Source organism: Anopheles maculipalpis, chromosome 3RL (genome assembly GCF_943734695.1).
Source record: "Anopheles maculipalpis chromosome 3RL, idAnoMacuDA_375_x, whole genome shotgun sequence".
Classification (NCBI taxonomy): domain Eukaryota; kingdom Metazoa; phylum Arthropoda; class Insecta; order Diptera; family Culicidae; genus Anopheles; species Anopheles maculipalpis.
Genome location: NC_064872.1, coordinates 19,742,222 through 19,763,623, shown reverse-complemented (window position 1 = coordinate 19,763,623; position 21,402 = coordinate 19,742,222). Strand labels below are relative to the sequence as shown.

Sequence of the window (21,402 nt, the reverse complement as noted above, 5' to 3'; positions counted from 1 at the left end):
GCAATATTTAACGCCGTAACTGTAACGGAAATTGATTGCAATTTCACACGCCTCCGTATCGGGAGCGTCATCGTTAGGGAACGATCCCGTCAAGTGGTCGGCTAAGTAGTCAGTGAGTTGCAAGTGTGAGCAGTCCATTCTGGTCCATCGTTTCGTTGCAATTTTGCTGAAATGTGTGTGCAATTAGCAACGCCTGAAAGTATGCTCACGCAAGATTTTGAAGATCACTTTCTGTGGAGGATTCTTCTTATTTAAGGCTTTATGACTTGCTAGTTCACGTTCGCCTTCGCACATGGCCTACTCGTGTAACGGCCTTGTCAATTTAGGAGGGAATCACAAGTTTGAGAAATCCATTCTGGTTCTTCGTCCCGTAGCAATTTTGCTGAAATATAAATGCATTTAATAACGCCTGAAAGTATGCAAAACCATGCTAATGAACACTTTTGTGTAAGATTCTTCTTATTCTTGGCTTAACGACCTGCTAGAACACGCCACCCATCGAACTTGGCTTACTAGGGTAGCAGCCTAATCGATTTTTCCTTAAGGCTCTAACTTCGGGCAACCAATCGTTAGCTGCACTTTACAATCGTCGTACCAGATTGATCGCCAATCGTATGATCGCTTCCGTAGTCCAGCAGGTTTTCAATGTTTCGGCCACATAGCTCTTAAAAGCGCTATCTAAGCGCATTTTCTGTCGCTTCACTAGACTAGCTGAATAGTAGACCCAGTTGACCCAGTGTTTGTGGTTAAAACGCCTAAAGGTAGGCAAAAGTTGTTTCAAAGATCTCTTTTTTTGGAGGCTACAAAACCCTATATCTGTCGACTAGTCATTTGTCATCAAGAAATGATTAAGGGAAAACCCGTCTCAACTGATAGCCACTGTTAATAAAACACCCTTTTTGGAGGACATTCACATTTAATGCTTTTCCTATGACAATTCTTGAAGTATTATATCAGTTTACAAGAAGACAAACATTGTACAGAAACATGCACACATTAAACAGAAAACCAGGACAGCTGTGTATTCACAACATCCAATGTTCGGTTGATGAAACCCTATACGTCAAACGTGTGCCACGTTCGGCTTCAACAGGAACCATATCACACCTCTTCCTTCTCTTCTGCTTCTTTCTTTGCTTTGCTGCTCCGCAGCACCGATTCCTATTCTTAAGCCGTTAGTCATTTTCCTCCATTATTACCGTCATTTAATCCTGCCGGGAATCGGTAATTTATGGCTAATTAAATGAAGCTGCTCAAAATTAATGGATCCACAGAAGGCGGAAATCAACGTAGTCAGATCGTTGCTGTAGTAGCAACAGCCTCAACAACAATAACGACACCTCAACAAAAACACATATAATATTGTCATCAACGTGCGTGCGCAGGGACGATACGAGTGCGACCGTACGATTTATCGTTTCGACAAGAATAGGAATTAAAATAGCTGCTGGAAAGTTTGGAAAATATATGGAACACTATGTGTTTTTAGCTCCAAAAGATCCCCCAAAAAAAAAAGAAGGTCCAACGGTACGGTATGGGGAGTATGTTGGGATCTACCAGTTTTGCTTAATGGCCAGCGATTGACATTTGGTGATAAGTGTGCGTGTAGTTTAGTGTCGTTCCTCGGATGGAAAACATTGTTGTGCAATGTTGTTTGCATTTTCTGGCCGGCTAGGGTTTGGGATGTGTCTACGTCCATAACAGTTCGTCATTAATTTTTTCCCTTAACTCTTAACTCTTCCAATAAAATCTGCCCTTTTTTCTCGTTCAGCTGGTGCATGGCACGGGAAACATTGTCGGGAAAATGTTGTCTAGCTTCTTCGGTTCCGTTTTCGAATCGATGCAGTGGCATTACCGTGACAGTTTCGTCCAAAAACGCCGCTTTCCTTCATATAGCCAGCGCGCCCATAAACTAGCTAATTAACGTGGGATAGTGTGTAAATATAGAAACGTTCCCCCGATGAGTGTAAGTGGATTTCCCGGCCTTTGAATGGGGAATGGCGATCGTTCGTGGGTTCCAAGTTCGAAAATCTTAATCTTCTTTAGAAAGACGCCCTCGGTAGCAAAGGGAGTTAAAGTGAAAGAGCAACTTCAAAGAACCGAAGGATCTAACACGATGTGTTTGATGTGACGAATTCAGCTCCGGTGCTGTGGCAATTTTTCCTTACAACCATCATAAGTAAAAGAGTCCACGTCGTTACAGTATGTCTAGTAGTAATTAAGCAGCATAATTGCGTAGTTCATCTTGCAATTGTCTCGGTTGTAGTCCTGCAGCGCTCTGTGACAGGTTTACCGGATTGATGATGGGTTTGTTTACCTTCCGCACAAACGATCCAAAGGCCACTCAGACGGCGATCGACGGCCGACCAGACCAGGCGATCAGTGCATTAGGGTTTCTTGGTGAGTTTTGCTGCTAAATTAAGAGGCGATGCATGTCCTCCTCTAGTTTGAAGCGACGACAAGCAGACAAAGCAGAAGAATCAAGCCGTTTAACTCTAGAAATTGGTGTCTGTAAAGTGCATTTCGCTCAGCTGCACTGTATGAACCGTTGAGAGGAATGATTGAAAAGTTATTGGAAAGGAAAATAAAATGTAAACCTCCTTTTTGAAAAGTATGGTAAAGGTATACGATGCCTGAGAGTATGCAATTCGAAAATTTGTAAAATCTATCGAGTGTTTTTAATGTGTTGAGTGATATTAATTTACCGTGACCGTGAATTTGGCCATTGGTGTCAAAAATAAATTTCTAAAACTATTTTCAATTAAAAAGTCGTGCGTGATTTTGGTCAAAAAATTATTTATATTTATCACCCTTTTTCAATCTGCCCAAAAATTCTCGATCGGGTGGAAATAACTTTGAACAGTTGAACAGAAGACTGCACACTCTTTGAGACACTAGTTAATGCAGGTGGCAATGTTTGGGTAGTACAAGGTTTGTAGCAGGTTTTCGCTGGTTGTGGGCCACACTTATTCCACCCTGCTCTATAGGCTTTCCTTTGTCTAGTGATGCAAGAATCTAATAGATATTTAGCCCTTAATATCCACCCGTCGTAGCTGCCATAAATAAACTGATAAAGCTAAGAAATGTTTATAATATGTAGTCACCAAAAGAACAAGATTGAGCACTGGCTGGTGAACCGACGTAGGAGTAACTGTGTTTTTTATATTTTTTTAATGTACATGTTAAGTAAATATCTTTAGATGGATTCGCAATTCGTCTTGGGAAACTGTGAATTTAAATTACATGTATATTGCATACATTTAGGCTCGCACATCTCTATAATAATAGACTTGTATTTTCTTTGAAGCAAAATTTGATTTTCTAAAATTCAAATATACTTCTTCAAACTCATTTTTGAAACCTTAGACGAAATGTTTGTATTTTTAAATATTCCATCAAAACAAAATACAGTAACAATCTCCCCTATAAATCTCCATCACGAACGGAACATTTAAATCCAACGCTCCTTCCACCCGGACGATCCACCGACAAGGGTCGATTTTTGTCCCTTTTCCCGTGAAATGTAACACCTAGCGCGAGTGTAGAATGTGGTGAGAAAAACATTTTTCACCGATTTTCTCCATCCTCCGCCTCATCTTAACGCCCTTAACGACAGTCGGAAAGCAGAAGAGAACGCCGTTGCATTATCGTGCGTTGTTTGTTTTGCGTTTGCCTACGATCGGGCGGGATTTACGATTACGATTTACGATGATAGGCTAAAGATTCTGGTGCAAATTTGTTTTGACCACGGTGCGACAACGCGTGATTACTGGAATGAAGAATTAGTGTTTGGTGTGTGTGCTTCTCCGCTCACTATGAGCTGCCGGCGCTTACGTACTGAAGAGGCCTGCGTCAAACCGTCACGATCGGAATGCATCGTGTTGCATTCGGAAAAGCAACTGCAGTGTGTGTGTGTGTGTGGTGTCGCATTTATCCGTGTGAAAACACAAAGAAAAGCAGGGAAAAAGCCTAGCTGAGTGATTAAGCTGTTTGAAAATCGTTTGTGATTCTAGATTTCTTTTTTAGGGTGTGATTCGGTGTGTTGAAGCACTGCGAAAGAAATGAGTCGCGTCCCGTATGCGTGTGAGCGTGAGTGTTGTGATTTGAAAGCATAATGAAACAATGTTGTAGCTATGTGAAATGCGGGAAAACTCCGAAAGATGGTGCGGTGAAATGTGATCGAATGGAATGCAAACGTGTGGAACGAATGGTGATCGAAGCAATGCACTAACTAGCCGTACTGAGGATCGTATTAGAAGCGATTATTTATGCTTCTAAACCAACAAAATCAAAAAGAAAACTTCAAAACAGTTAGCTACACCCTAAGGTAAGGTGTAGCCTTGCGTTGGTCAAGGCTCTCCGGAGAATAATTCTGCTGCGTAAAGTCAACCAGTGTTAACCAGCAGAAAACGACTGTCAAAATGGATCAACTGCAGCGCCGGATACGGATGTGGATATTTATCTCAATGCTTAGCCTAACGCTCATAGATGCCGCCAAGGGTAAGTGTACCGCGAACGTTTAAGCGCAATTCTTACCCACAGAACCACAATCTTGCGTTTGAATCACAGCTCAATCAGCTGCAGCACGTGCAGTGGGAAAATGTTCGAGGGAGAAACCCTCAACACGTTAACGATCATGAAAATTGATGAATAAAGATGTCATATGGTTGGAAGGTGGTTGAGTTTAGATGGTTCAAGGGCTGTACGAGGGAGACCCAAAGAGTGAGCTAAACGGCCCGACAGATGGTTTACGTAAGCTAAGGCGTAATCGATATAATGCTTAATGGGAAACTGTTAAAAGTTAGGTTTCCGAACATTAGTATGACATTTTCTTGTAGGTTGTTTAGACCTAAAGCGGGGAAACGTTTAGGGTTCTCCCTGCACGTACTGTAGACCCTTGTGATTCGTTTAATTTCAGAGCAGAATAACGAGGGTCCTTGATCACAAACATGAAAAATATTGTATAAATTGTTTATTAAAATTCATTATTCCTCGCCGTCATACGATGCGGAGGGACCTTTTTTCGGAGTTTTGTCGCATAAATTAATGAGCAAATTGATGGTTTTAGTTTTAGATTCATTTTTTTTTTTCACTTTTAGATATTTTGTACTGCTTTGTTTCGGACGTAATTTGAGCTCTTTTGCCATGTTTTGCTGTAGTTGAAAAGTTATTCTTACTAGCTAGTTGGAAACCATCATGTTGGCAGTATGTTAAGTTGTACCTTGCATTCATTTAGGTCTTGCCTTCTTGCAATGAAAGAACATTCATGATCGCTGTTTTATGTTGGTCATTCAGCAAGCAAACTCATACCCACATACTGCGTTCCATTAATTATAATTCAAACAGCCTTTAGAAAAGCTTTGCTATTTTATAATGAGGCAGAAATGTTCATATCATCGACATCGTTTAAGAAATGTTTGCAAGCATTGCAGAACCGACAGACACAGCGTTGCGATCAAGTCATCACAAATTTTCTTGTGAGCAGTTTAAAAAGGAGGTCATAGACTGAGCTGTCTATTTGCGCTCTGATGACATTAACAATTCATCAAAAACTGACGATTTGTGTGGACGCAGTGCGAGATTATACCTTATCCATTTAACCAAGACAGTCTGTGGGACTTCTTCCCACCATGATTTTTTTTCATTTTTAAAATGCTATAAAATAAAAACTACTCGAAGACGTTCCAGATGGGAATTAAAACCATGTAAAAACCAGAGCTGCTACTGAACGCACTACCGGACAACCAACGGGCTTCATAAATTGAACATTTATATTAGATCTCTGGTAAATTTTGGACCGCTCTGCCGTAGATTTATAACATGCGATTCGAATGTCAAACGCCATATAATTGGAAGATTCTGTATTTTGATTTAACGACTTGTTAAGTAATAGCTTATTGGACTTGCCCGATATCACTTATTGGAAAAATCAGGTTTCACTACAGGGAAACGGACCGCATGGAATTTGAACTCTAGTCCTGTCGTGTGAAGACCTGCGCCTCTATCGCCGCGATCGCCATTTGCTATTACAACTATTTTAGAGCCCAGTGAAACAGGATACTTGAAACCAGTGGTTGATCTAACGGTAAGCGGAGTAGGGGACCATATCTACCCAGATAGACGTATCGTATAAGGGCCTCGTAATTGGGGCCCCATTCTATCAGAGGACTTGTTTTTGTGGTTTTAGGTTTTATGTAGCTCCATAACTTTTTAGGAGCTACGAAACGAGGCCTCTGTGAAAGGAAAAAACTAGAGACAATCCCCTTATCCGATGATCAAGGTAGATCTATACATCTAGTTCAGAGGCTCATCATCCATTCCTTGTAGGGCCTTCAACGTGATTGATCCACCATTGCTTAAAACCATTTCCTGTGATGAAAGAACACTGGCCTACAGAAGACCTACTATACAATAGGAGTTCATGAGTTGCTTGAGTTACGTAAGATATACTCAGTAAGGTGCAAGTAGAGATATGAATAAATCATAAAAATAAACCCCCGATATGACGATCGGGGTGGCCCGGTAATATAGCGATAACGGCGCCGGTCCTTACACGGCAGGACCGGGCTCAAATCCTATTCGGATCGTCCCCCCGTAGTGAGGACTGATTATCCAACTACGTGGAATCAGAAAGTCTAGCAAGCCATTCGATGGCCAGCGTGACTTTAGAGGTCGTTAAGCCAAGAAGAAGATTGACGATTAATTTCTTTTCCATTGGGTATTAGGTCGAAAAAAGTAACAAAAACATTGGAATTCAAATTGAAAGCTAACTTTTTGAATAAACCTAGACTAACATTTTCAATATATTATAGTTACGCCATACTATCATTGTCCGATCCAATATTCCCACGTTACCAGAAGATCGTTGTTGATTGCTTCAATAGCATCTATCGAACTGCGCATATGCACATCATTAAAAGCGTCCAACCGTTTTCATTGTATGGATCTCCAAAAAAAAGCGGCCAAACATAAACACGTCAATCTTCAGCCCAGTTTCAAACAGTGCATCACAAACAAGAAATATTAAGTCCATTTCTGTGCGTTGAAAGACGAAAGCACACTCATCTAGCGCTATTAGCCGGGGAAAATGAACCGAATGAAGTGGAAGTACAACCTCCCCCACCCGGGCCGCGAGGGCCAGAAACGACTTTAGGACGTCCGTCAGCAGTTCATATCGATTGACGAATATTGACAATAACGCGCCGATGCGCCAGCGAAAAACGAAAACAAAGCACCCAAAGCACTCGGCAGACGGTACCAGTCGTGAGGCAGAGACCGAGGGAATTTATAAACATTGTCCGCTGTGCAGCACTTAGGGTGGCTCCAAATTCAAGGCCAAACATTTCCATTATCCCTGGTCGTATTGGGGGTGCACGAGGGACGCACTAAACGTGCTGAATTGTTTAGAGACAAATACGGTAGCAGCGGTACCCTCCCGGCTTTAAGGGAATTTGGAACGCACATGGTGCGTGTCATGTTAGACAGTTTCCAATAGGTTTCGTCGCATGTTGATCCCTAACCGATCGTGATGCAATCGTGTACTGCCGAGGGGATTCAATGTTGTTGTTTCAATGCCCTATGCTCGAGGATCACATACAGAGCGTAATTTAAAATAGACACAAGACGTGGACATATTTTCTGTGTCTCTAGACAATACGTGTAATGGAACGGCACCATAGTTACATTGTCATATTGGATAAGGGTGATTTACGTTTCGTACTTCGTCGATGCGGTTAAGTCACGTACCACCGTCCGTGAGCGTAGTACGATCGTTACGTCTTGACCTAGCTCAAACTGTAACGTTGCTTGTTCTATCAATAAGAACCTTCGTTTCCATCGCTACCACGCTTGCTGGTTAGTTTTCACAGTTTTCCCAACATTTTTCCCCGTGTGGAAAGTGATGAAAAATATATATCGAACCGTGTTGAAGCTGTGTTTAACAATCTGCCATCGCATTTTCACACCCTCCCATTTGTAGTGGTACGTGGCAAGCGGTCACGTGCGCAACGTAATGCGTTTGTGCGAAAGTTGGTCGTGATCGTCTCGTTTCCTCGATCGAGATCCTCTTCTTTTTCTATATTCATCTCTTTTTTTGTATATCTTTTCTTGTTTTCCTTTCTTCATTATACTAAAACTCTCATCACCTTGTGCCTCGCCGCGTGTCGATGAACAGTGTCGTTTTACGGCGCCAGTCACATCACGATGCCACTGCAAGAGTCAAAGATGTCCACCAATATTCGGTTGCGATTTCGTACCCGGCAAGACAATGCTCTTATGCTGTTGACGGCCGGGCGCAGTGACTATGCGCTGCTCAGTATCGATAGTGGTAAAATTAGGTTTAGCTTCAAGATAGATGACTATCAGACAGATGTAAGTTACCTTCAAAGAAAGGGGTTTTTTTAAGTAGAGCCAATTGCTCAAAATCTTCCTTCTTCATTTGCAGCTCTGGTCACCAGTAACACTCAAGATAAACGATCTCCAATGGCATGACATTTCAATTTCTCGCTATGCCGCCAATTTGACGCTCCAGATCGATGAGTACTTTGCCACGAAAACGCTTCCGCCCAAGGTGATGGAACTGAACGTACACATGGGTGTAATGCTTGGTGGTAAGGGTGACTACAACGAACCGTACATGAGCGCCCTGCCAAATTTTCGTGGTTGTATCGCTGATGTAAGTAGTTGGATCTTGTCGAACTAGCCAGCCATGTCTCAAAGACGGTCTCACTCAATCTCTTGTAGGTATTTTACAATAACATTAACATCTTTAAACGTGCCCGGGAAGGAAAGGATCACGTCACCACGCAGGACGTTTCGTGGATCTGTTCTCCTGAGTTCGATGCCGATCAAGACGTTCCGATCAGCTTCCTAGACGACGATAGTTACAGCGTACTGCGCAAACCAACCTCAAAATCGGGCGATCGCTGGAACTTTGAGTTTCGAACGATCGAACCATTCGGCACACTACTCAGTAACATTCCACGTTCGACCAAGCACGACTACATGATGCTGGAGATCGTTCAAAGCAAGCTACGATTGCTGGTCGGCAAAGGATCGAACGCTGTCGAGCTGATACCGGATCGGAACGTTTCGGATGGTAAATGGCACAACGTGTCCATTACGTACAGTCCGATGTTGGTTGATGTGAGTGAATTAGTATCAAATTTCCATCGCAAATCAGTATATGATCTAATACTTCGATATCCTGTCTCTCTCCTCAAAAAAAAAAAAGATCATGGTCGATGAGACGAGCAACAGTGCAACGTTCGCTAATGGGAGCAGTCAGGTGATCGAGCTCGAAGAAGACTTCTACATCGGTGGTCTCGATGCCGAACGGCACCGGAAAGCATCGATGAAACTGATCCGCGAAACAGAATCCAGCTTCAAAGGGTGCATCCGTAACGTCATCCTGGACGATCAGGATGTTGGGTTTCCTCACTTCAAAGTCACGCATCACGTAACGGTCGATTGTGTGTGGAAGTATCCGTGCATTGAGAAGCAACCGTGCATCATTAGCTCCCAGTGTCAGCATCAGGGAATAGAGGACTTTATTTGCTACTGCGATCAAGCGTACTGCATCAAGGCGGACTATGGCGAACGGTACAAGATATTTACCCGCTCCATGTCGCGGGTGGAGCTGGAACTGTTGGAAATTAACCCGATGGAGGTGATGGAAGGTGGCATCGCGTTTCTTTCGCGGGAGTTCATAAGCGTCCTGTTCGATTATCCGGAGATGGGCGTTAAGGAGGCGTCCATTATTTTTCACATCGTACAGCCTCCGAAACATGGCCGTGTGACGATCTCTTCTTATGGTCCAGAAAGTAATGGAACGGTAACGCAGACAAAGTTTTTCTCGCACATCGATCTCAGCACGGATAAGGTGAAGTACACACACAACGGTGATGAACATCCAACCGATCATATGACGATCGATATGCAGTTGATGTCATTTTCGCGTGAATCAAAGCTTCCAGACATTACTGGCAAGCATCGCTTTGTGCTGCACGTTAATGTGACGCCGGTAAATGATCCTCCGGTGTTGCAGTTGCCACCGAACAAACATATCCGGATTACACAAGGAATACCGAAAGCAATTGGTACGGATGTGCTTAATGCGGACGATCCGGATAGTCCACCAGAGTCACTTATCTACACAATACTGATGAGTCCTAATTCGGAGGCACAGCAAGGACGCGTAGAAGTGAATGGGAAAGCCGTGACAACATTTTCGCAGTCTGATATCAATGAGGGAAGTGTAACGTACGTCATCAATACGAAAGGATCGGAAGATTCACACTTCGATCTGACGGTTCAGGTATCGGACGGGATGGAAACGAGCCCGGCTAGCTCGGTACGCGTGTCCGTACTGCCACTGCAGCTGCGTATGATCAACAACACAGGGTTAGTGTTGATCCACAAATCGGCTGCCACAATCACCCCGTACAATCTATCCTTCGTGCCGAACGCTGAGGAAGAGAACGTAGACATGAAGTAAGAAGCGGGAACTAAACCATTAATTCTGGAAGATGTGATCTAAGATCGTGATCTCTTTTCAGGTTCGATGTGGTACAATCTCCCTTGTACGGGAACTTGCAGAAGCTTCGAACGGTGGATTCTTCTTGGGTGAACGTGGATTCCTTTACCAGCAGTCAGGTGATGTTGGGACAAATCCGTTACCTACATGTAACAGATTTTCCTCAGCACGATGAGTTTAAGGTACGAAAGCTGGAGAAATGACCCATACTAGATCCTTGAATACGTTCAACTTTCTTCTTTTCTCGACAGTTCACAGTATCCCTCGGTCCCGTCACTACACCGACGTATGATTTTCGGATCTCATTCACCAAACTTCGCATTGGCATGATCCGCCAGACTAACATGCACATCAACACAAAAGAGAACACGATACGGTCCGACTTTCTCTTCCATCAAACCACACCAATTGTGACGCTATCCCGCAACGTGATCTACACCGTCGTGACAGCTCCAAAGTTTGGCGTCATTTACGTCGAGGGTCATCCACAAACGGCTCGACCAGGCCACTCCTTCACACAGCACGAGATCGATAAGAATCTCATCAAATATCGCACCTATCAGTCATCGTACGGTAGTTTTATCGATACGTTCGAGTTCATCGTATCGGTGCCGGAGTGTGAAGATGTGCAAGGGAAGATCGATTTTATCTACACACCACCGGACTATCTGGCAAAGCAGATCGTGTACCAGAAGCGCGAGAAGCTGTACGTGCACGAGGGCAACAAGACGGCCTTGTCCAGAACGAACTTTGAGGTGTACTTTAACAAATTTAATTTCCTTTCGTTCAATCTTACCCATCATCCGAAGCACGGGAAAATTTGTCTGGTAAATCCACGCACCTTTGAAGCGAAAGATATTGGCACCTTCACGCTGCAGGATTTGTTTCTGGGTGATATTCATTACTGCCACGATGATTCCGAGTCGACGCGCGATAGTTTCCGGCTGTTGATCCTATCCGATGATGAGACGGATTTTCAGTATGTTTGCGAAATCCAGGCGGAGATCACGCTGCAGAATGATAACGGACCTTACCGGGTGTTTGATAAAGTGTTTCATATAGTGCGCGATGAGACGAAGATACTGACGGCCGGCGATTTGAAGTACGACGATCCGGACATGGAAACGCGCGCGACTGATATCGAGTATCGGTCGGTAACCTGCACGAATGGGGAGCTGTACAAGAGTGGCAAACCTTCGGAACAGTTCACCCAGGACGATCTGGACCATGGAAGGATGCTGTTTATGCACAACGGAACGGACAACGGAAAAGTTTCATTTATCGTAACGGATGGCATGTACGAGGTGCCTGGTTCGTTGGAAATCGAAGCATCCGAACCGTTTCTACGGGTACGAGAAAGTAACGCTTCGATCGTGCAGGAAGGTCGAGCCGTTCTGCTTACCAGCAATGATTTAAACATCGATACAAATTTAAATGCGAAACCGCAGGACATTGAGTACCGTGTAATGGATGGACCGAACAATGGTTTGCTGAAGATTTTTGTGCCAAAGTTTGATACGGGACAGCTGCATCGGCTAAACAATGCAACTACGGCGTACAACTTCTCGCGTGCGGATGTGCTTTCCGATCGGATCGTTTACTGGAACCGGGATGTAGCGTCGATGGATCGGATAAAGTATCGTGTGGGAACGAAGGGAGTTTGGACGGAAGGTGAAGTTATGATTCGTATCTATCCGCCGGCATACTGGGAGCAATTACGAATTAGGCGCAATCAGACACTGTACGTGGAGGAGTCGACCAGTGTCATTATATCGAGAGATATACTTGAGGTAGGACTTTATCCCCTAACTGTACCTTTAAGAGCAGGTATTAAGCTACTTTTAATTGCAGATTGTACATCCCAACATTTCACCGGGTGATATAACGTACCTAGTAACGACACAGCCCCAGCACGGCTATCTCGAGATACAATCAATCACATCAGACGACGAGTACAACTCGAAGGTGTTTGACCAGTCCACGATCAATGCCGAAAAGATGTTCTACATACAGGCGGGCGTTAATCAATCGTCCGACTACTTTACGTTCGATGTTACCAACGGCATAACGTGGTTGCGAGATCTGATGATGAAGATTGTTATCATACCGGAACATTTGTACATCCAAACGAACGAGATCGTTGTAGAGGAGGGTATGTTACGATGTCTGTAAGAAAATTGTAGACAATTCTTGATTTTAATCTCCGATTCATTCTTCTCTTCGTAGGAAAGACAGTGAAGCTAGACCCTGAAGATATGGTCCCCTACTCAGAGTATTACAATGGGAAGATTCTCGAGTACAAGATTCTGGATCAACCACAACACGGCAGCATACGTGCTGGCAAATCTTCTAAGGTGAATCGCTTCACGCAAAAGCAGCTAGAAGCGGGCGTTATCACCTACGTACATAATGGAAGCGAGAACTCGTCCGACACGATCCGGTTGGTGGCATTGAGCCGAAACAAGGAAAGTGTGCCATATTTACTGTCCATCAAAATACTCCCCATCAACGACGAGATACCGCTGCTGGTTACCAACACGGGACTTCATATGTGGATCGGTGGAAAATCGATGATCGGTAGCAATGATCTAAGTAAGTGGTTTTGATCAGATATTATTGGACGTTTGAAAGATTTCATAATTTATTTTTTCCTTCATTCCCACAGTGGCTCAAGACTATGATACTCCACCGGAGAACCTAACGTTCTACGTCCAACAAATGTCCGGCGGCTACGTTGCGTACAAGGACAGCTACAACAAGAAAACGCACTCATTCACCCAGCAAGACATCAACAGCAACATGGTGTACTTCATACACGACAGTAGCAACCAGAACGGGAAGGTTGTGTTCTATGTGAGTGATGGCGTTCACAACACGTCGGAAAGTGTACTACATATCGTCACCAACCCAGTTGCGCTGGAAGCGATCCGGAACGAAGTACTCCATGTGTTTCCACTTACCCGCAAGCAGATTCTACCCGATCAGCTGTACTACAAGTGTTCGGATGACGATCGGGACGTGAAGTACGTGGTCACCGTACCACCCCAGATGGGACGACTTCTATTCGAGCAGGTAGAGTTTGGATATTCGAACGAGATCAGCGAATTCACCCAGTACGACATCGAAAATGGAAGGATCTTCTACGAGCACACTCATCCAATGGTGGAGCTGAAGACGAACGATTCCTTCTACTTCGATGTGACGGCACCACTTTCGAACAGTTTGGTAGATCAGATCTTCAACATCGATGTGTCGGTATCGTCCGGAGGCTTGTTACGCTTTTTGCCCGTACCACGCATCACCATCGACGAGGGTGAATCGGCTCCGATCAAACTGGATCTTTCGAAGGTGTTGGAATATCTCGAAACACGGGCAGGCATCGGTGCACCGGAGCTGTACATTGAAGTTCACCCGCCGGCGCACGGTTTGGTAGAGCTGGAGGATGAATCGCCCGAGGTGAACCGATTCTCGTTGAACGATTTCTACTCGAACAAAGTCATCTACAAGCACGACCATTCAGACACGGTGGAGGATAAAATTGCGCTCGCCGTGTTTCTTGTTCCGGGTCATCTGTTTCTGTGCAACATCACCATTCCAGTGACGATCAATCCCGTCAACGATCAGCCATTCCATCTGCTAACGCCCTCACCGCACATCTCGGTCATCGAGGGCGAGAATCAAACGATAACTTCGACTCATTTGCTCACCGAGGATGCCGATACGGATGCGCGCGATATCGTGTACGATGTGATCAGTGGGCCTAATCTTGGTGTGCTGTTGAAGATTTCGGACGAAGGCTATCCGCAGGACATCATCACGTACGGCAATCAGTTTACGCAGGCAGACATAAATGAGAATCGTATCATCTACACGCATTCGGGAAATCCACAATCAACCACCTTTTACTTTAAGGTGTCCGATGGCAAGTTTAAGCCAGCGTACGAGATATTCAACATAAAAATTCTTCCCATCACGATTCTGCCCGGGTTCAACAGTCAACCGATCCTGGTGCAGCAAGGTTCGAATCTGGGGCTGCTCGAACCGAAACACGTTTCCGTTGAGACGAACGTACAGAAGAATCGAATTATGTACAATATAACGAAAAATCCGCTCGGTGGGATCATTATCTCGAACAACAAACCGATCCTGAAGTTTACCCAACGACAGTTGGAGGATGGAAAGATCGGTTACATGCAGACGGACATGAGCCGTTCGAACGATACGTTTCAGCTGGATGCGTTTATACCGGACACTACGTCCGCCTGTTTGGTTGAGGTTAGTATGTTAGTTCAACCGTTTATAATCATCAACCCAATAACGATCACACCGGGCGATCGCGTTCGGCTGAGTTCAACATTCATCTTCGACAATCCGGCACAGTTGAAGCTGAACCGTTACAATCCCAAAATAACGATTACTCGACGACCCAAGTACGGTTGGCTGAAGAAGATTGTCCGCAGCACGGGGTTGGACTATGCGGAGCAGCAGAGTGATAAAGAGATCAGCTCGTTCACGTACAAGGAGCTCAAGAGTGGTGTTATATACTACTCGGCACGTAAGTTCAACCAGGACTTTCAATCTATCAACGACAACTTCGAGTACGTACTATCGACGAAGACAGCCCAACCGGGACAGGGAACTGTACCGATCGAGATATATTCCCCATCACGATCGCACGATAGCGATAGTGACGTTAACATCGTAACCACGGAATCCGTCATCCCGCTGGATTATCTGATCGCGGTTTGTATTGCTGTTGCAGCGATTGTCCTCATACTGATCACCGTACTCCTGCTCAAGTGTCGCTCCAAAACTTCCCACAAGGGAAACGATCTCGACAAAGACAATCCACCATCCTTACCGAGGCCACCTGATTTTATGACGCTCAACAACCGGATGTACACACCGTCGGAGAATGAGTCGCTCCCGGTGACGAACTCGTCTACCCCGTTACCGATCATCAGTAGCATTCCGCACTGCAAGGTGATACCGATCGGTGGGTTGGATAATACGCTTCAGCTCGATTCCGAGACGGACGACATGATGGATATGCACGGCGAGCTGCTCCCAAGCCACGGCTATCGGTACGGGTATGGTGATGAAAACGACGAATGGAGTTCCTCGTGTGACGTTGGACCGGACGTTAACTACTCGACGATCTCGCAACCACAGCAACATCTACTGTTGCAGCAACACCAACAGCTGTTGCCACCGCATCAACAGCAACACCTTCAGCAGCAGCAGCAGCAACAGCAACAGGCAATTCTATCTACGCCACAGCTTGCCAAAGCGAATCCACTGCTACGCCGTAACCAGTATTGGGTCTGAGCAAGGGAGAATCTTAGAGGATCCCTTAGCGACAAAATGAATGATATAGAGAAGCTTAAAACGAATAATAGCACTAGATTGTAAATAATGCCAAAGAATACTCACCAAATCGAGGTTTGAAGATAGCGCGATAGCTTAATGACTTTTGTAGTTAAATTGTATAAAACGTAAAGAACACACGCGCACGCGTACTCATTTAACGGTAATGTTTTAAATTTATATTTTTCACTCTTGTTTTCTCTTCTAAACAATCGTAAAAAGCAACCTGGGCGAAGTTTCTTGCTCCGAGAAGCTATGCACATCGAATACAAGAACTTCTCATGTATCCCTTTGCTATTGAACTAGTCTAGAGCAGTAGTAGATGTAAAGATGGACGGCAGCTTCCAGTGCCATTTCCTACTATTTGTGCACAATCGGACAGTGAGTGTGACAACGTTGGTACGAAATAGATCGTGTGAGGGGATGTAAAACCGTGAAACAATACTGATATATATATATATATATATATATATAAAACTGAATCTTTCTTCACTTAATCGTGTGAGTGTAAGTGTGTTTGATCTGTAACGCTTAACCTAAATGCAGCGATGTTTATCCGATCAGTTTGTGGACCTAACTTTAATAGTACGAGTCATTCTATCCGTATGTTTAATATCTAATTGCTAGCGGCCAAGCAGAATATCTTCTAATAAGGAGACATGGTATTTTGCTACTCTACGAATACTTTCCTTACCGCACAGCACACAAATGTGCCAAAAATTTGAGCTTCAGATGAGATTTTCAAATCAATGTTCACAGCTAGACTAGAATTCTACCCCTCGTGAAAAAGGGGTAGAATGGTCGAAAGGAAGGAATAAAATCAGATCTAGTACATGCGAGTGGTGAACGAGAACCCCTCGGGAGGCTAGGAAAATCTCTAGAATAGATTGTAAGTATCAACTGCCTTGTTGCACGTGCTTTCGCCTTCAAGAAGACGACGCCTAAAAGTATGCAAATAAAAATGTATTAATTCTAACACGCTGACAGGCGTGAAAAATTATTGCATACCTTCTGGCGCACACATCTTCCAACTCACCAAGCCTTTTCCACACTTTCCCAAATGCCTCAAAACTTAGGCATCGGATTGTTGCTCGTTGGCGTCACATTGCAGGCCGCATTATCGTACGAATAGCTTTCGGTCGAATCTTCTGCCGGATACCGGTGGCTGATCGAAGTCGTGCCGGTCTGTACCGAATGGTCTACCTCCGTTTCCGGATAGATGCTAACCGTGGTCGACGTTTGCTTTGGCACGTTTGCCCCATTTTTCGGTGCCGTTTTGGGACTTTTCGTGTTTGGATTCTCGTGCGTATAGCTCACCGGGGATGATTTGTTTTTGTTTTGTGGCCGCCAGCGGCAAAGCTCCCGAATCGAGCTAAAGTGCTTCTTGGTCAGCAGTACGAGCCCGGCACAGATTAAAACGATCGCCACTGCACCAACCACAAGCAGTATTGTTTTCATGGCCAAAACACTCTCCTGCAGGGACGTGATGTTTTGTCGGAGAGCTAAAATTTGGAAGCACACAAGATAAAAACAAACAAACATTACACATAAATTTATGTTTTCTTTGCCATGCCACCAACACTACCGTACGGTGCGTCATCGCACCCTGTCACAAATACTTACACTTGAACAGAAAATCTAACGAGAGAGGCATGGAATGGAGAGAAAAAAATGGAAAATCTTGTTAGAATTTTCATCCCGATGTTTGTGCCACTTGAACCACTTACTTTGGCACTTGTGGAAGCAGGAGTACTCGTCCTTCTCGCAAAGCGCACTACAGTTACGGCACAAATTGCTGTTCTCGTCACAGTACTCAAACCGATCACATTTCCGATTGCAACCAAACGCGGAAGGAATGGACCAAGCGATCAGTACGACCGCCAGTGGCAGCACACTTCTCGGCCAACGCACCGTCGTCATGGTATGATTTTCACTAAAGCCAAATGCACTTGCTCACAACACTCACACGCACTGATTAAGCGACGCGAAAAATCTGACGCGATACGCAACTGCGATGACTCATTTGCGTCTGTGGCTTGCGAAGATCGTGTATGACGATGTGCTGGTAAAGGCTTCTTTACCTTAGGGAAGGCGCCTTTGGGGATGATTTTTTTTTTTTTGCTGCTGCTCCACGTCTCGTGTCTGAGGCTCTCGAGTGTCTGTGTCTGTCTGTCTGCGATAGCTGCGAGGGAATTTACGCAAACAGCAACCAATACCCATGCTCGCGTGCTCTTGCGTACGTGTGCTCGTGTATCGTTGCGTGTTGGGCAGGGAACACATGTGTAGGTACAAGCAGCGCACAGGTGTGCCATACAGAAGGTGAGCTTTTATCTTTATGGTGGGTTGGTGGTCAAGCAGCATAGAAGGGTGATGATGATGCTGTGCTGCGCAGAGGGCGAAGTATCGATTTTATAGCATCACGTTGAGGAGTTGAGATGCGTGTTAGAAACGTTTTAGTTTTTTGTTTAATATAACTCGTTAGTAGTCACCAAAAAATTAACCTAATTTTAGAGCTCAAAAACTATTAATTCGTCTTTAATATATTTAAGATGTCTCAAATAAATTGAAGAGATAATATTATAGCAAAAGTCTCTCATGACATACGATCGCTCACGCACACACCAACAAAAACCGCATGAAAGCTTTCACCATCAAAGAACAGCAATGCTCGGTTCCACAGTGGCAAGGGCACCGAAGTTTGTTTTTATCCCTCGACGTAGAAGGTTCCGCTACGGCGTTGTCAGGCCGTGGGAGAATTATGTGGCACAACGGTGTTACAAATAAGTTTTAACTAAAAACATTTCATTAGAATTTCGACCGAGTGTGCTGTGCTGTGTGTTATAATGAGAAAAGAAACTTAGCTTTGGTGGTAAAGGCGAGCGAAAAGTGATCGATCGATGGCTTTAATTGCCCTGCCGCTCCAGTGATGTGTGGTTGTGAGGCTATTTTCTTATGCTGTTCTTTTATAATAGAAGAAAAAAGCAAACTAGCTTCCTTTAAGCGAAGATAAAGTGTGTAGCAAAAATCAAATTGGTGACATTTGATTCGACGTACCCGTAGAGGCTGTGAGTGAGATTGTGTGCGCCCATACGCACCAAAAAAGAAAGAGATCAAATTTCCACATCTTCGATCCGCAACAAACTCCGAAAGAAAAGATTCCGTTACAGCAGTGGAGTCCCTGCAAAAAGAAACATCGATAGACTTCGGGCCGTATGCGTAAGGCCGAACGGAAAGGAGAAAAAGCTCACCGTTAGCACAAGCAACGAACCCAATCCCGCGGAGAGTAGCAGGTAATAATAGACAGCAGAAGCAAAAAAAAAACACACAAACATAAATGAGAATGAAACAAAAAACAACAACATTCCAAAGAGATGTGGCCTGGCTTCGCGGATGAGAGGATGGGAAAAAAGTTAGTCATGCTCGACAAGCTGCTGTCGCCTATAATAGTCGCCAGCATAGCAGATCAAGATCGAGTAGCATTATTACGGGCGTATACGCATGTGTGTATGTGTGTGTGTGTGGCGATCTAGCTTCCATGAAGAATGTGACCTTTCTTGCAAGAATCTGACCCGTTACAGAAACGTGGGTTGGGAGGGGGAGGCGTGTTAAAAAACCTCCCAACTTCACGTGTAATAGTGTGTACGGGACCCATTGAAACAAAGAGAAACCGTTTCACTTTTTGTGTGTAACACTCGAATAAGGGATAAGGGAACGTTTGTATCTGTGAGTGGATCACGACTCAACGGCAACGTGATCGTGAAGGGTGTATGTGATGATCAGCTAGTCGGTCCAGCACTCTAGCTCTCTAGCAGCTAGAAGGTTAAGGTGATGACTCCCCTTTCGCCATGTACGCTCTGGAATGTGGACGCTTTTTGTGTGCCTTATTTGCGTACCCCGGGAGAAACGATAAACAGCACACATTACCCATGTTTGTGAGATTGTTTTGTTTTCTCACATACCCTACACAAGCTGACCGCTGGCTATGAGGTAACACTGTCACGAAATGTTTACCAAGGCGTTTGGTTGTTCTGCCGTTTACCACCTGCTTTGCCGGCAGTTGTAACCGTAGAGGATTTTAAACGAGCTGTTACTAGCCACGCCAGCGGTGAGGATAATACGCGTGAAACGCGTGATGTGGATCAGCACACAAGGGAGGATAATTGGGCATTGGTAATATTACACAGCGGAAGGAGATGAGTGCGTTGGATAGAGTGGGCTTCATTACGGTGGTACGAACGTACGAATCACTTTAGCTCAAGGAAGAAGTCGAGGTCATTTACAGGAAGTCAATAATTATTGAGCCTTTTTCGTTGTATTCATGCACATCTGCCATTGCGTCTGGCTGGTCAGTGGTGGATGTTGTTTTAAATGAACAGGGATAAATAACATGCTTCGAAAAGGGGTTTGTTGTGCCACTTATACTTTCGATGGTACGCTAAAACACACACGTTTTCAGCACGTGGATTTATGTAATGGAACTTGGTGGTATAAGAACTTGAAAGAATCCTGTAAAGGTGCCACAAATTTTCTGTAATACTTTACAGTGCTAATATTGAATTCCGAACAGCTCTCTTTCTTGGTAACAGTAACTAACATAAACATTTACCTCATGTTTTTAAAAATCTAATTTCAATGTACCACAGGGCAAATTTTGTCTTTGCGTACGATAATTTGCTGTAAGAAGGATTTTTGCTGGAAGCTTTTTATTTGCTCTCTACAAAAATCCATCCACAGCACAGTAGTTTCCAACAAACTGAGCATTTTTATGAAATAACGTTTTACAAACTGTTTAGAAAATCGCTTAAGAATTAGTTAACAAATAATTGCCATGTACAAGAAGCGCACATAAGTTAAATTTGCTGTAATTTGCTTTTCAAAGAAATCTTCCACAGCACAGCTTATGGATTGAATTTCAATCATCTCATCTTCTTGCCTTAACGACCATTCAATCAAACAAGCAAAAACCACTCAAAAGAACCCTCCAAACCACTGCTCAAAAGAAGGGTTTTGACTTTGAAGGTTTACTTGTAATAGTTTACTTGCTAGTGATACCACCTAATTAAACAGTACGCACGTTATAATAATACTGCACTCCCCGTCAACTACGGGGAAACGGTCCGGATGGGAATTGATCCATCCACACTATCCGCAAACGTAGAAGTAGCATTGCTTTTGGCATTTCCTGATCAGGATTTACGAAATAATTCATCATTAGTGTATTTTTATTTATTATTTTTATAGTGTATTTTATATTTTTACAGTGTATTTAAGAAAAATATTCATTAGATTTTCATGTCCACTGTAAAATTAGGCGAGAAAATAGCTACTTACTTCAGCATCTTTTTTTTTACGTCCATCACTGTATATTACACCATCTGCGAGCATACATGGTAAAAGCCTCTCTCTCTCTCTCTCTCTCTCTCTCTCTCTCAGTCAACTCTCCCATATTACGCGAGTTGAACAGCAGCCGTGCGTACGCCCGCAGCAAGCATAAAACGCAC

The 21,402-nt window shown here is 44.1% G+C and overlaps 2 protein-coding genes across 2 annotated transcripts; one reads left to right on the top strand and one right to left on the bottom strand.

The window, feature by feature from the left end:
- Positions 1 to 4,400: 4,400 nt before the first annotated feature.
- Positions 4,401 to 15,862, top strand: LOC126563736 (chondroitin sulfate proteoglycan 4). Its single transcript, XM_050220431.1, has 10 exons — positions 4,401 to 4,500; positions 8,174 to 8,370; positions 8,444 to 8,674; positions 8,743 to 9,144; positions 9,233 to 10,491; positions 10,557 to 10,716; positions 10,786 to 12,324; positions 12,386 to 12,686; positions 12,761 to 13,126; positions 13,200 to 15,862. Exons 1-10 carry the CDS (start codon positions 4,422 to 4,424, stop codon positions 15,860 to 15,862), a joined length of 7,197 nt encoding a protein of 2,398 aa, XP_050076388.1. The 5' UTR covers positions 4,401 to 4,421.
- A 1,104-nt stretch (positions 15,863 to 16,966) lies between these two features.
- LOC126560458 (uncharacterized) lies at positions 16,967 to 17,821 on the bottom strand. The gene is made up of 3 exons (XM_050216417.1): positions 17,629 to 17,821; positions 17,525 to 17,539; positions 16,967 to 17,403 (listed from the first exon to the last, which is right to left on the bottom strand). Exons 1-3 carry the CDS (start codon positions 17,819 to 17,821, stop codon positions 16,967 to 16,969), a joined length of 645 nt encoding a protein of 214 aa, XP_050072374.1.
- Positions 17,822 to 21,402: the final 3,581 nt, after the last annotated feature.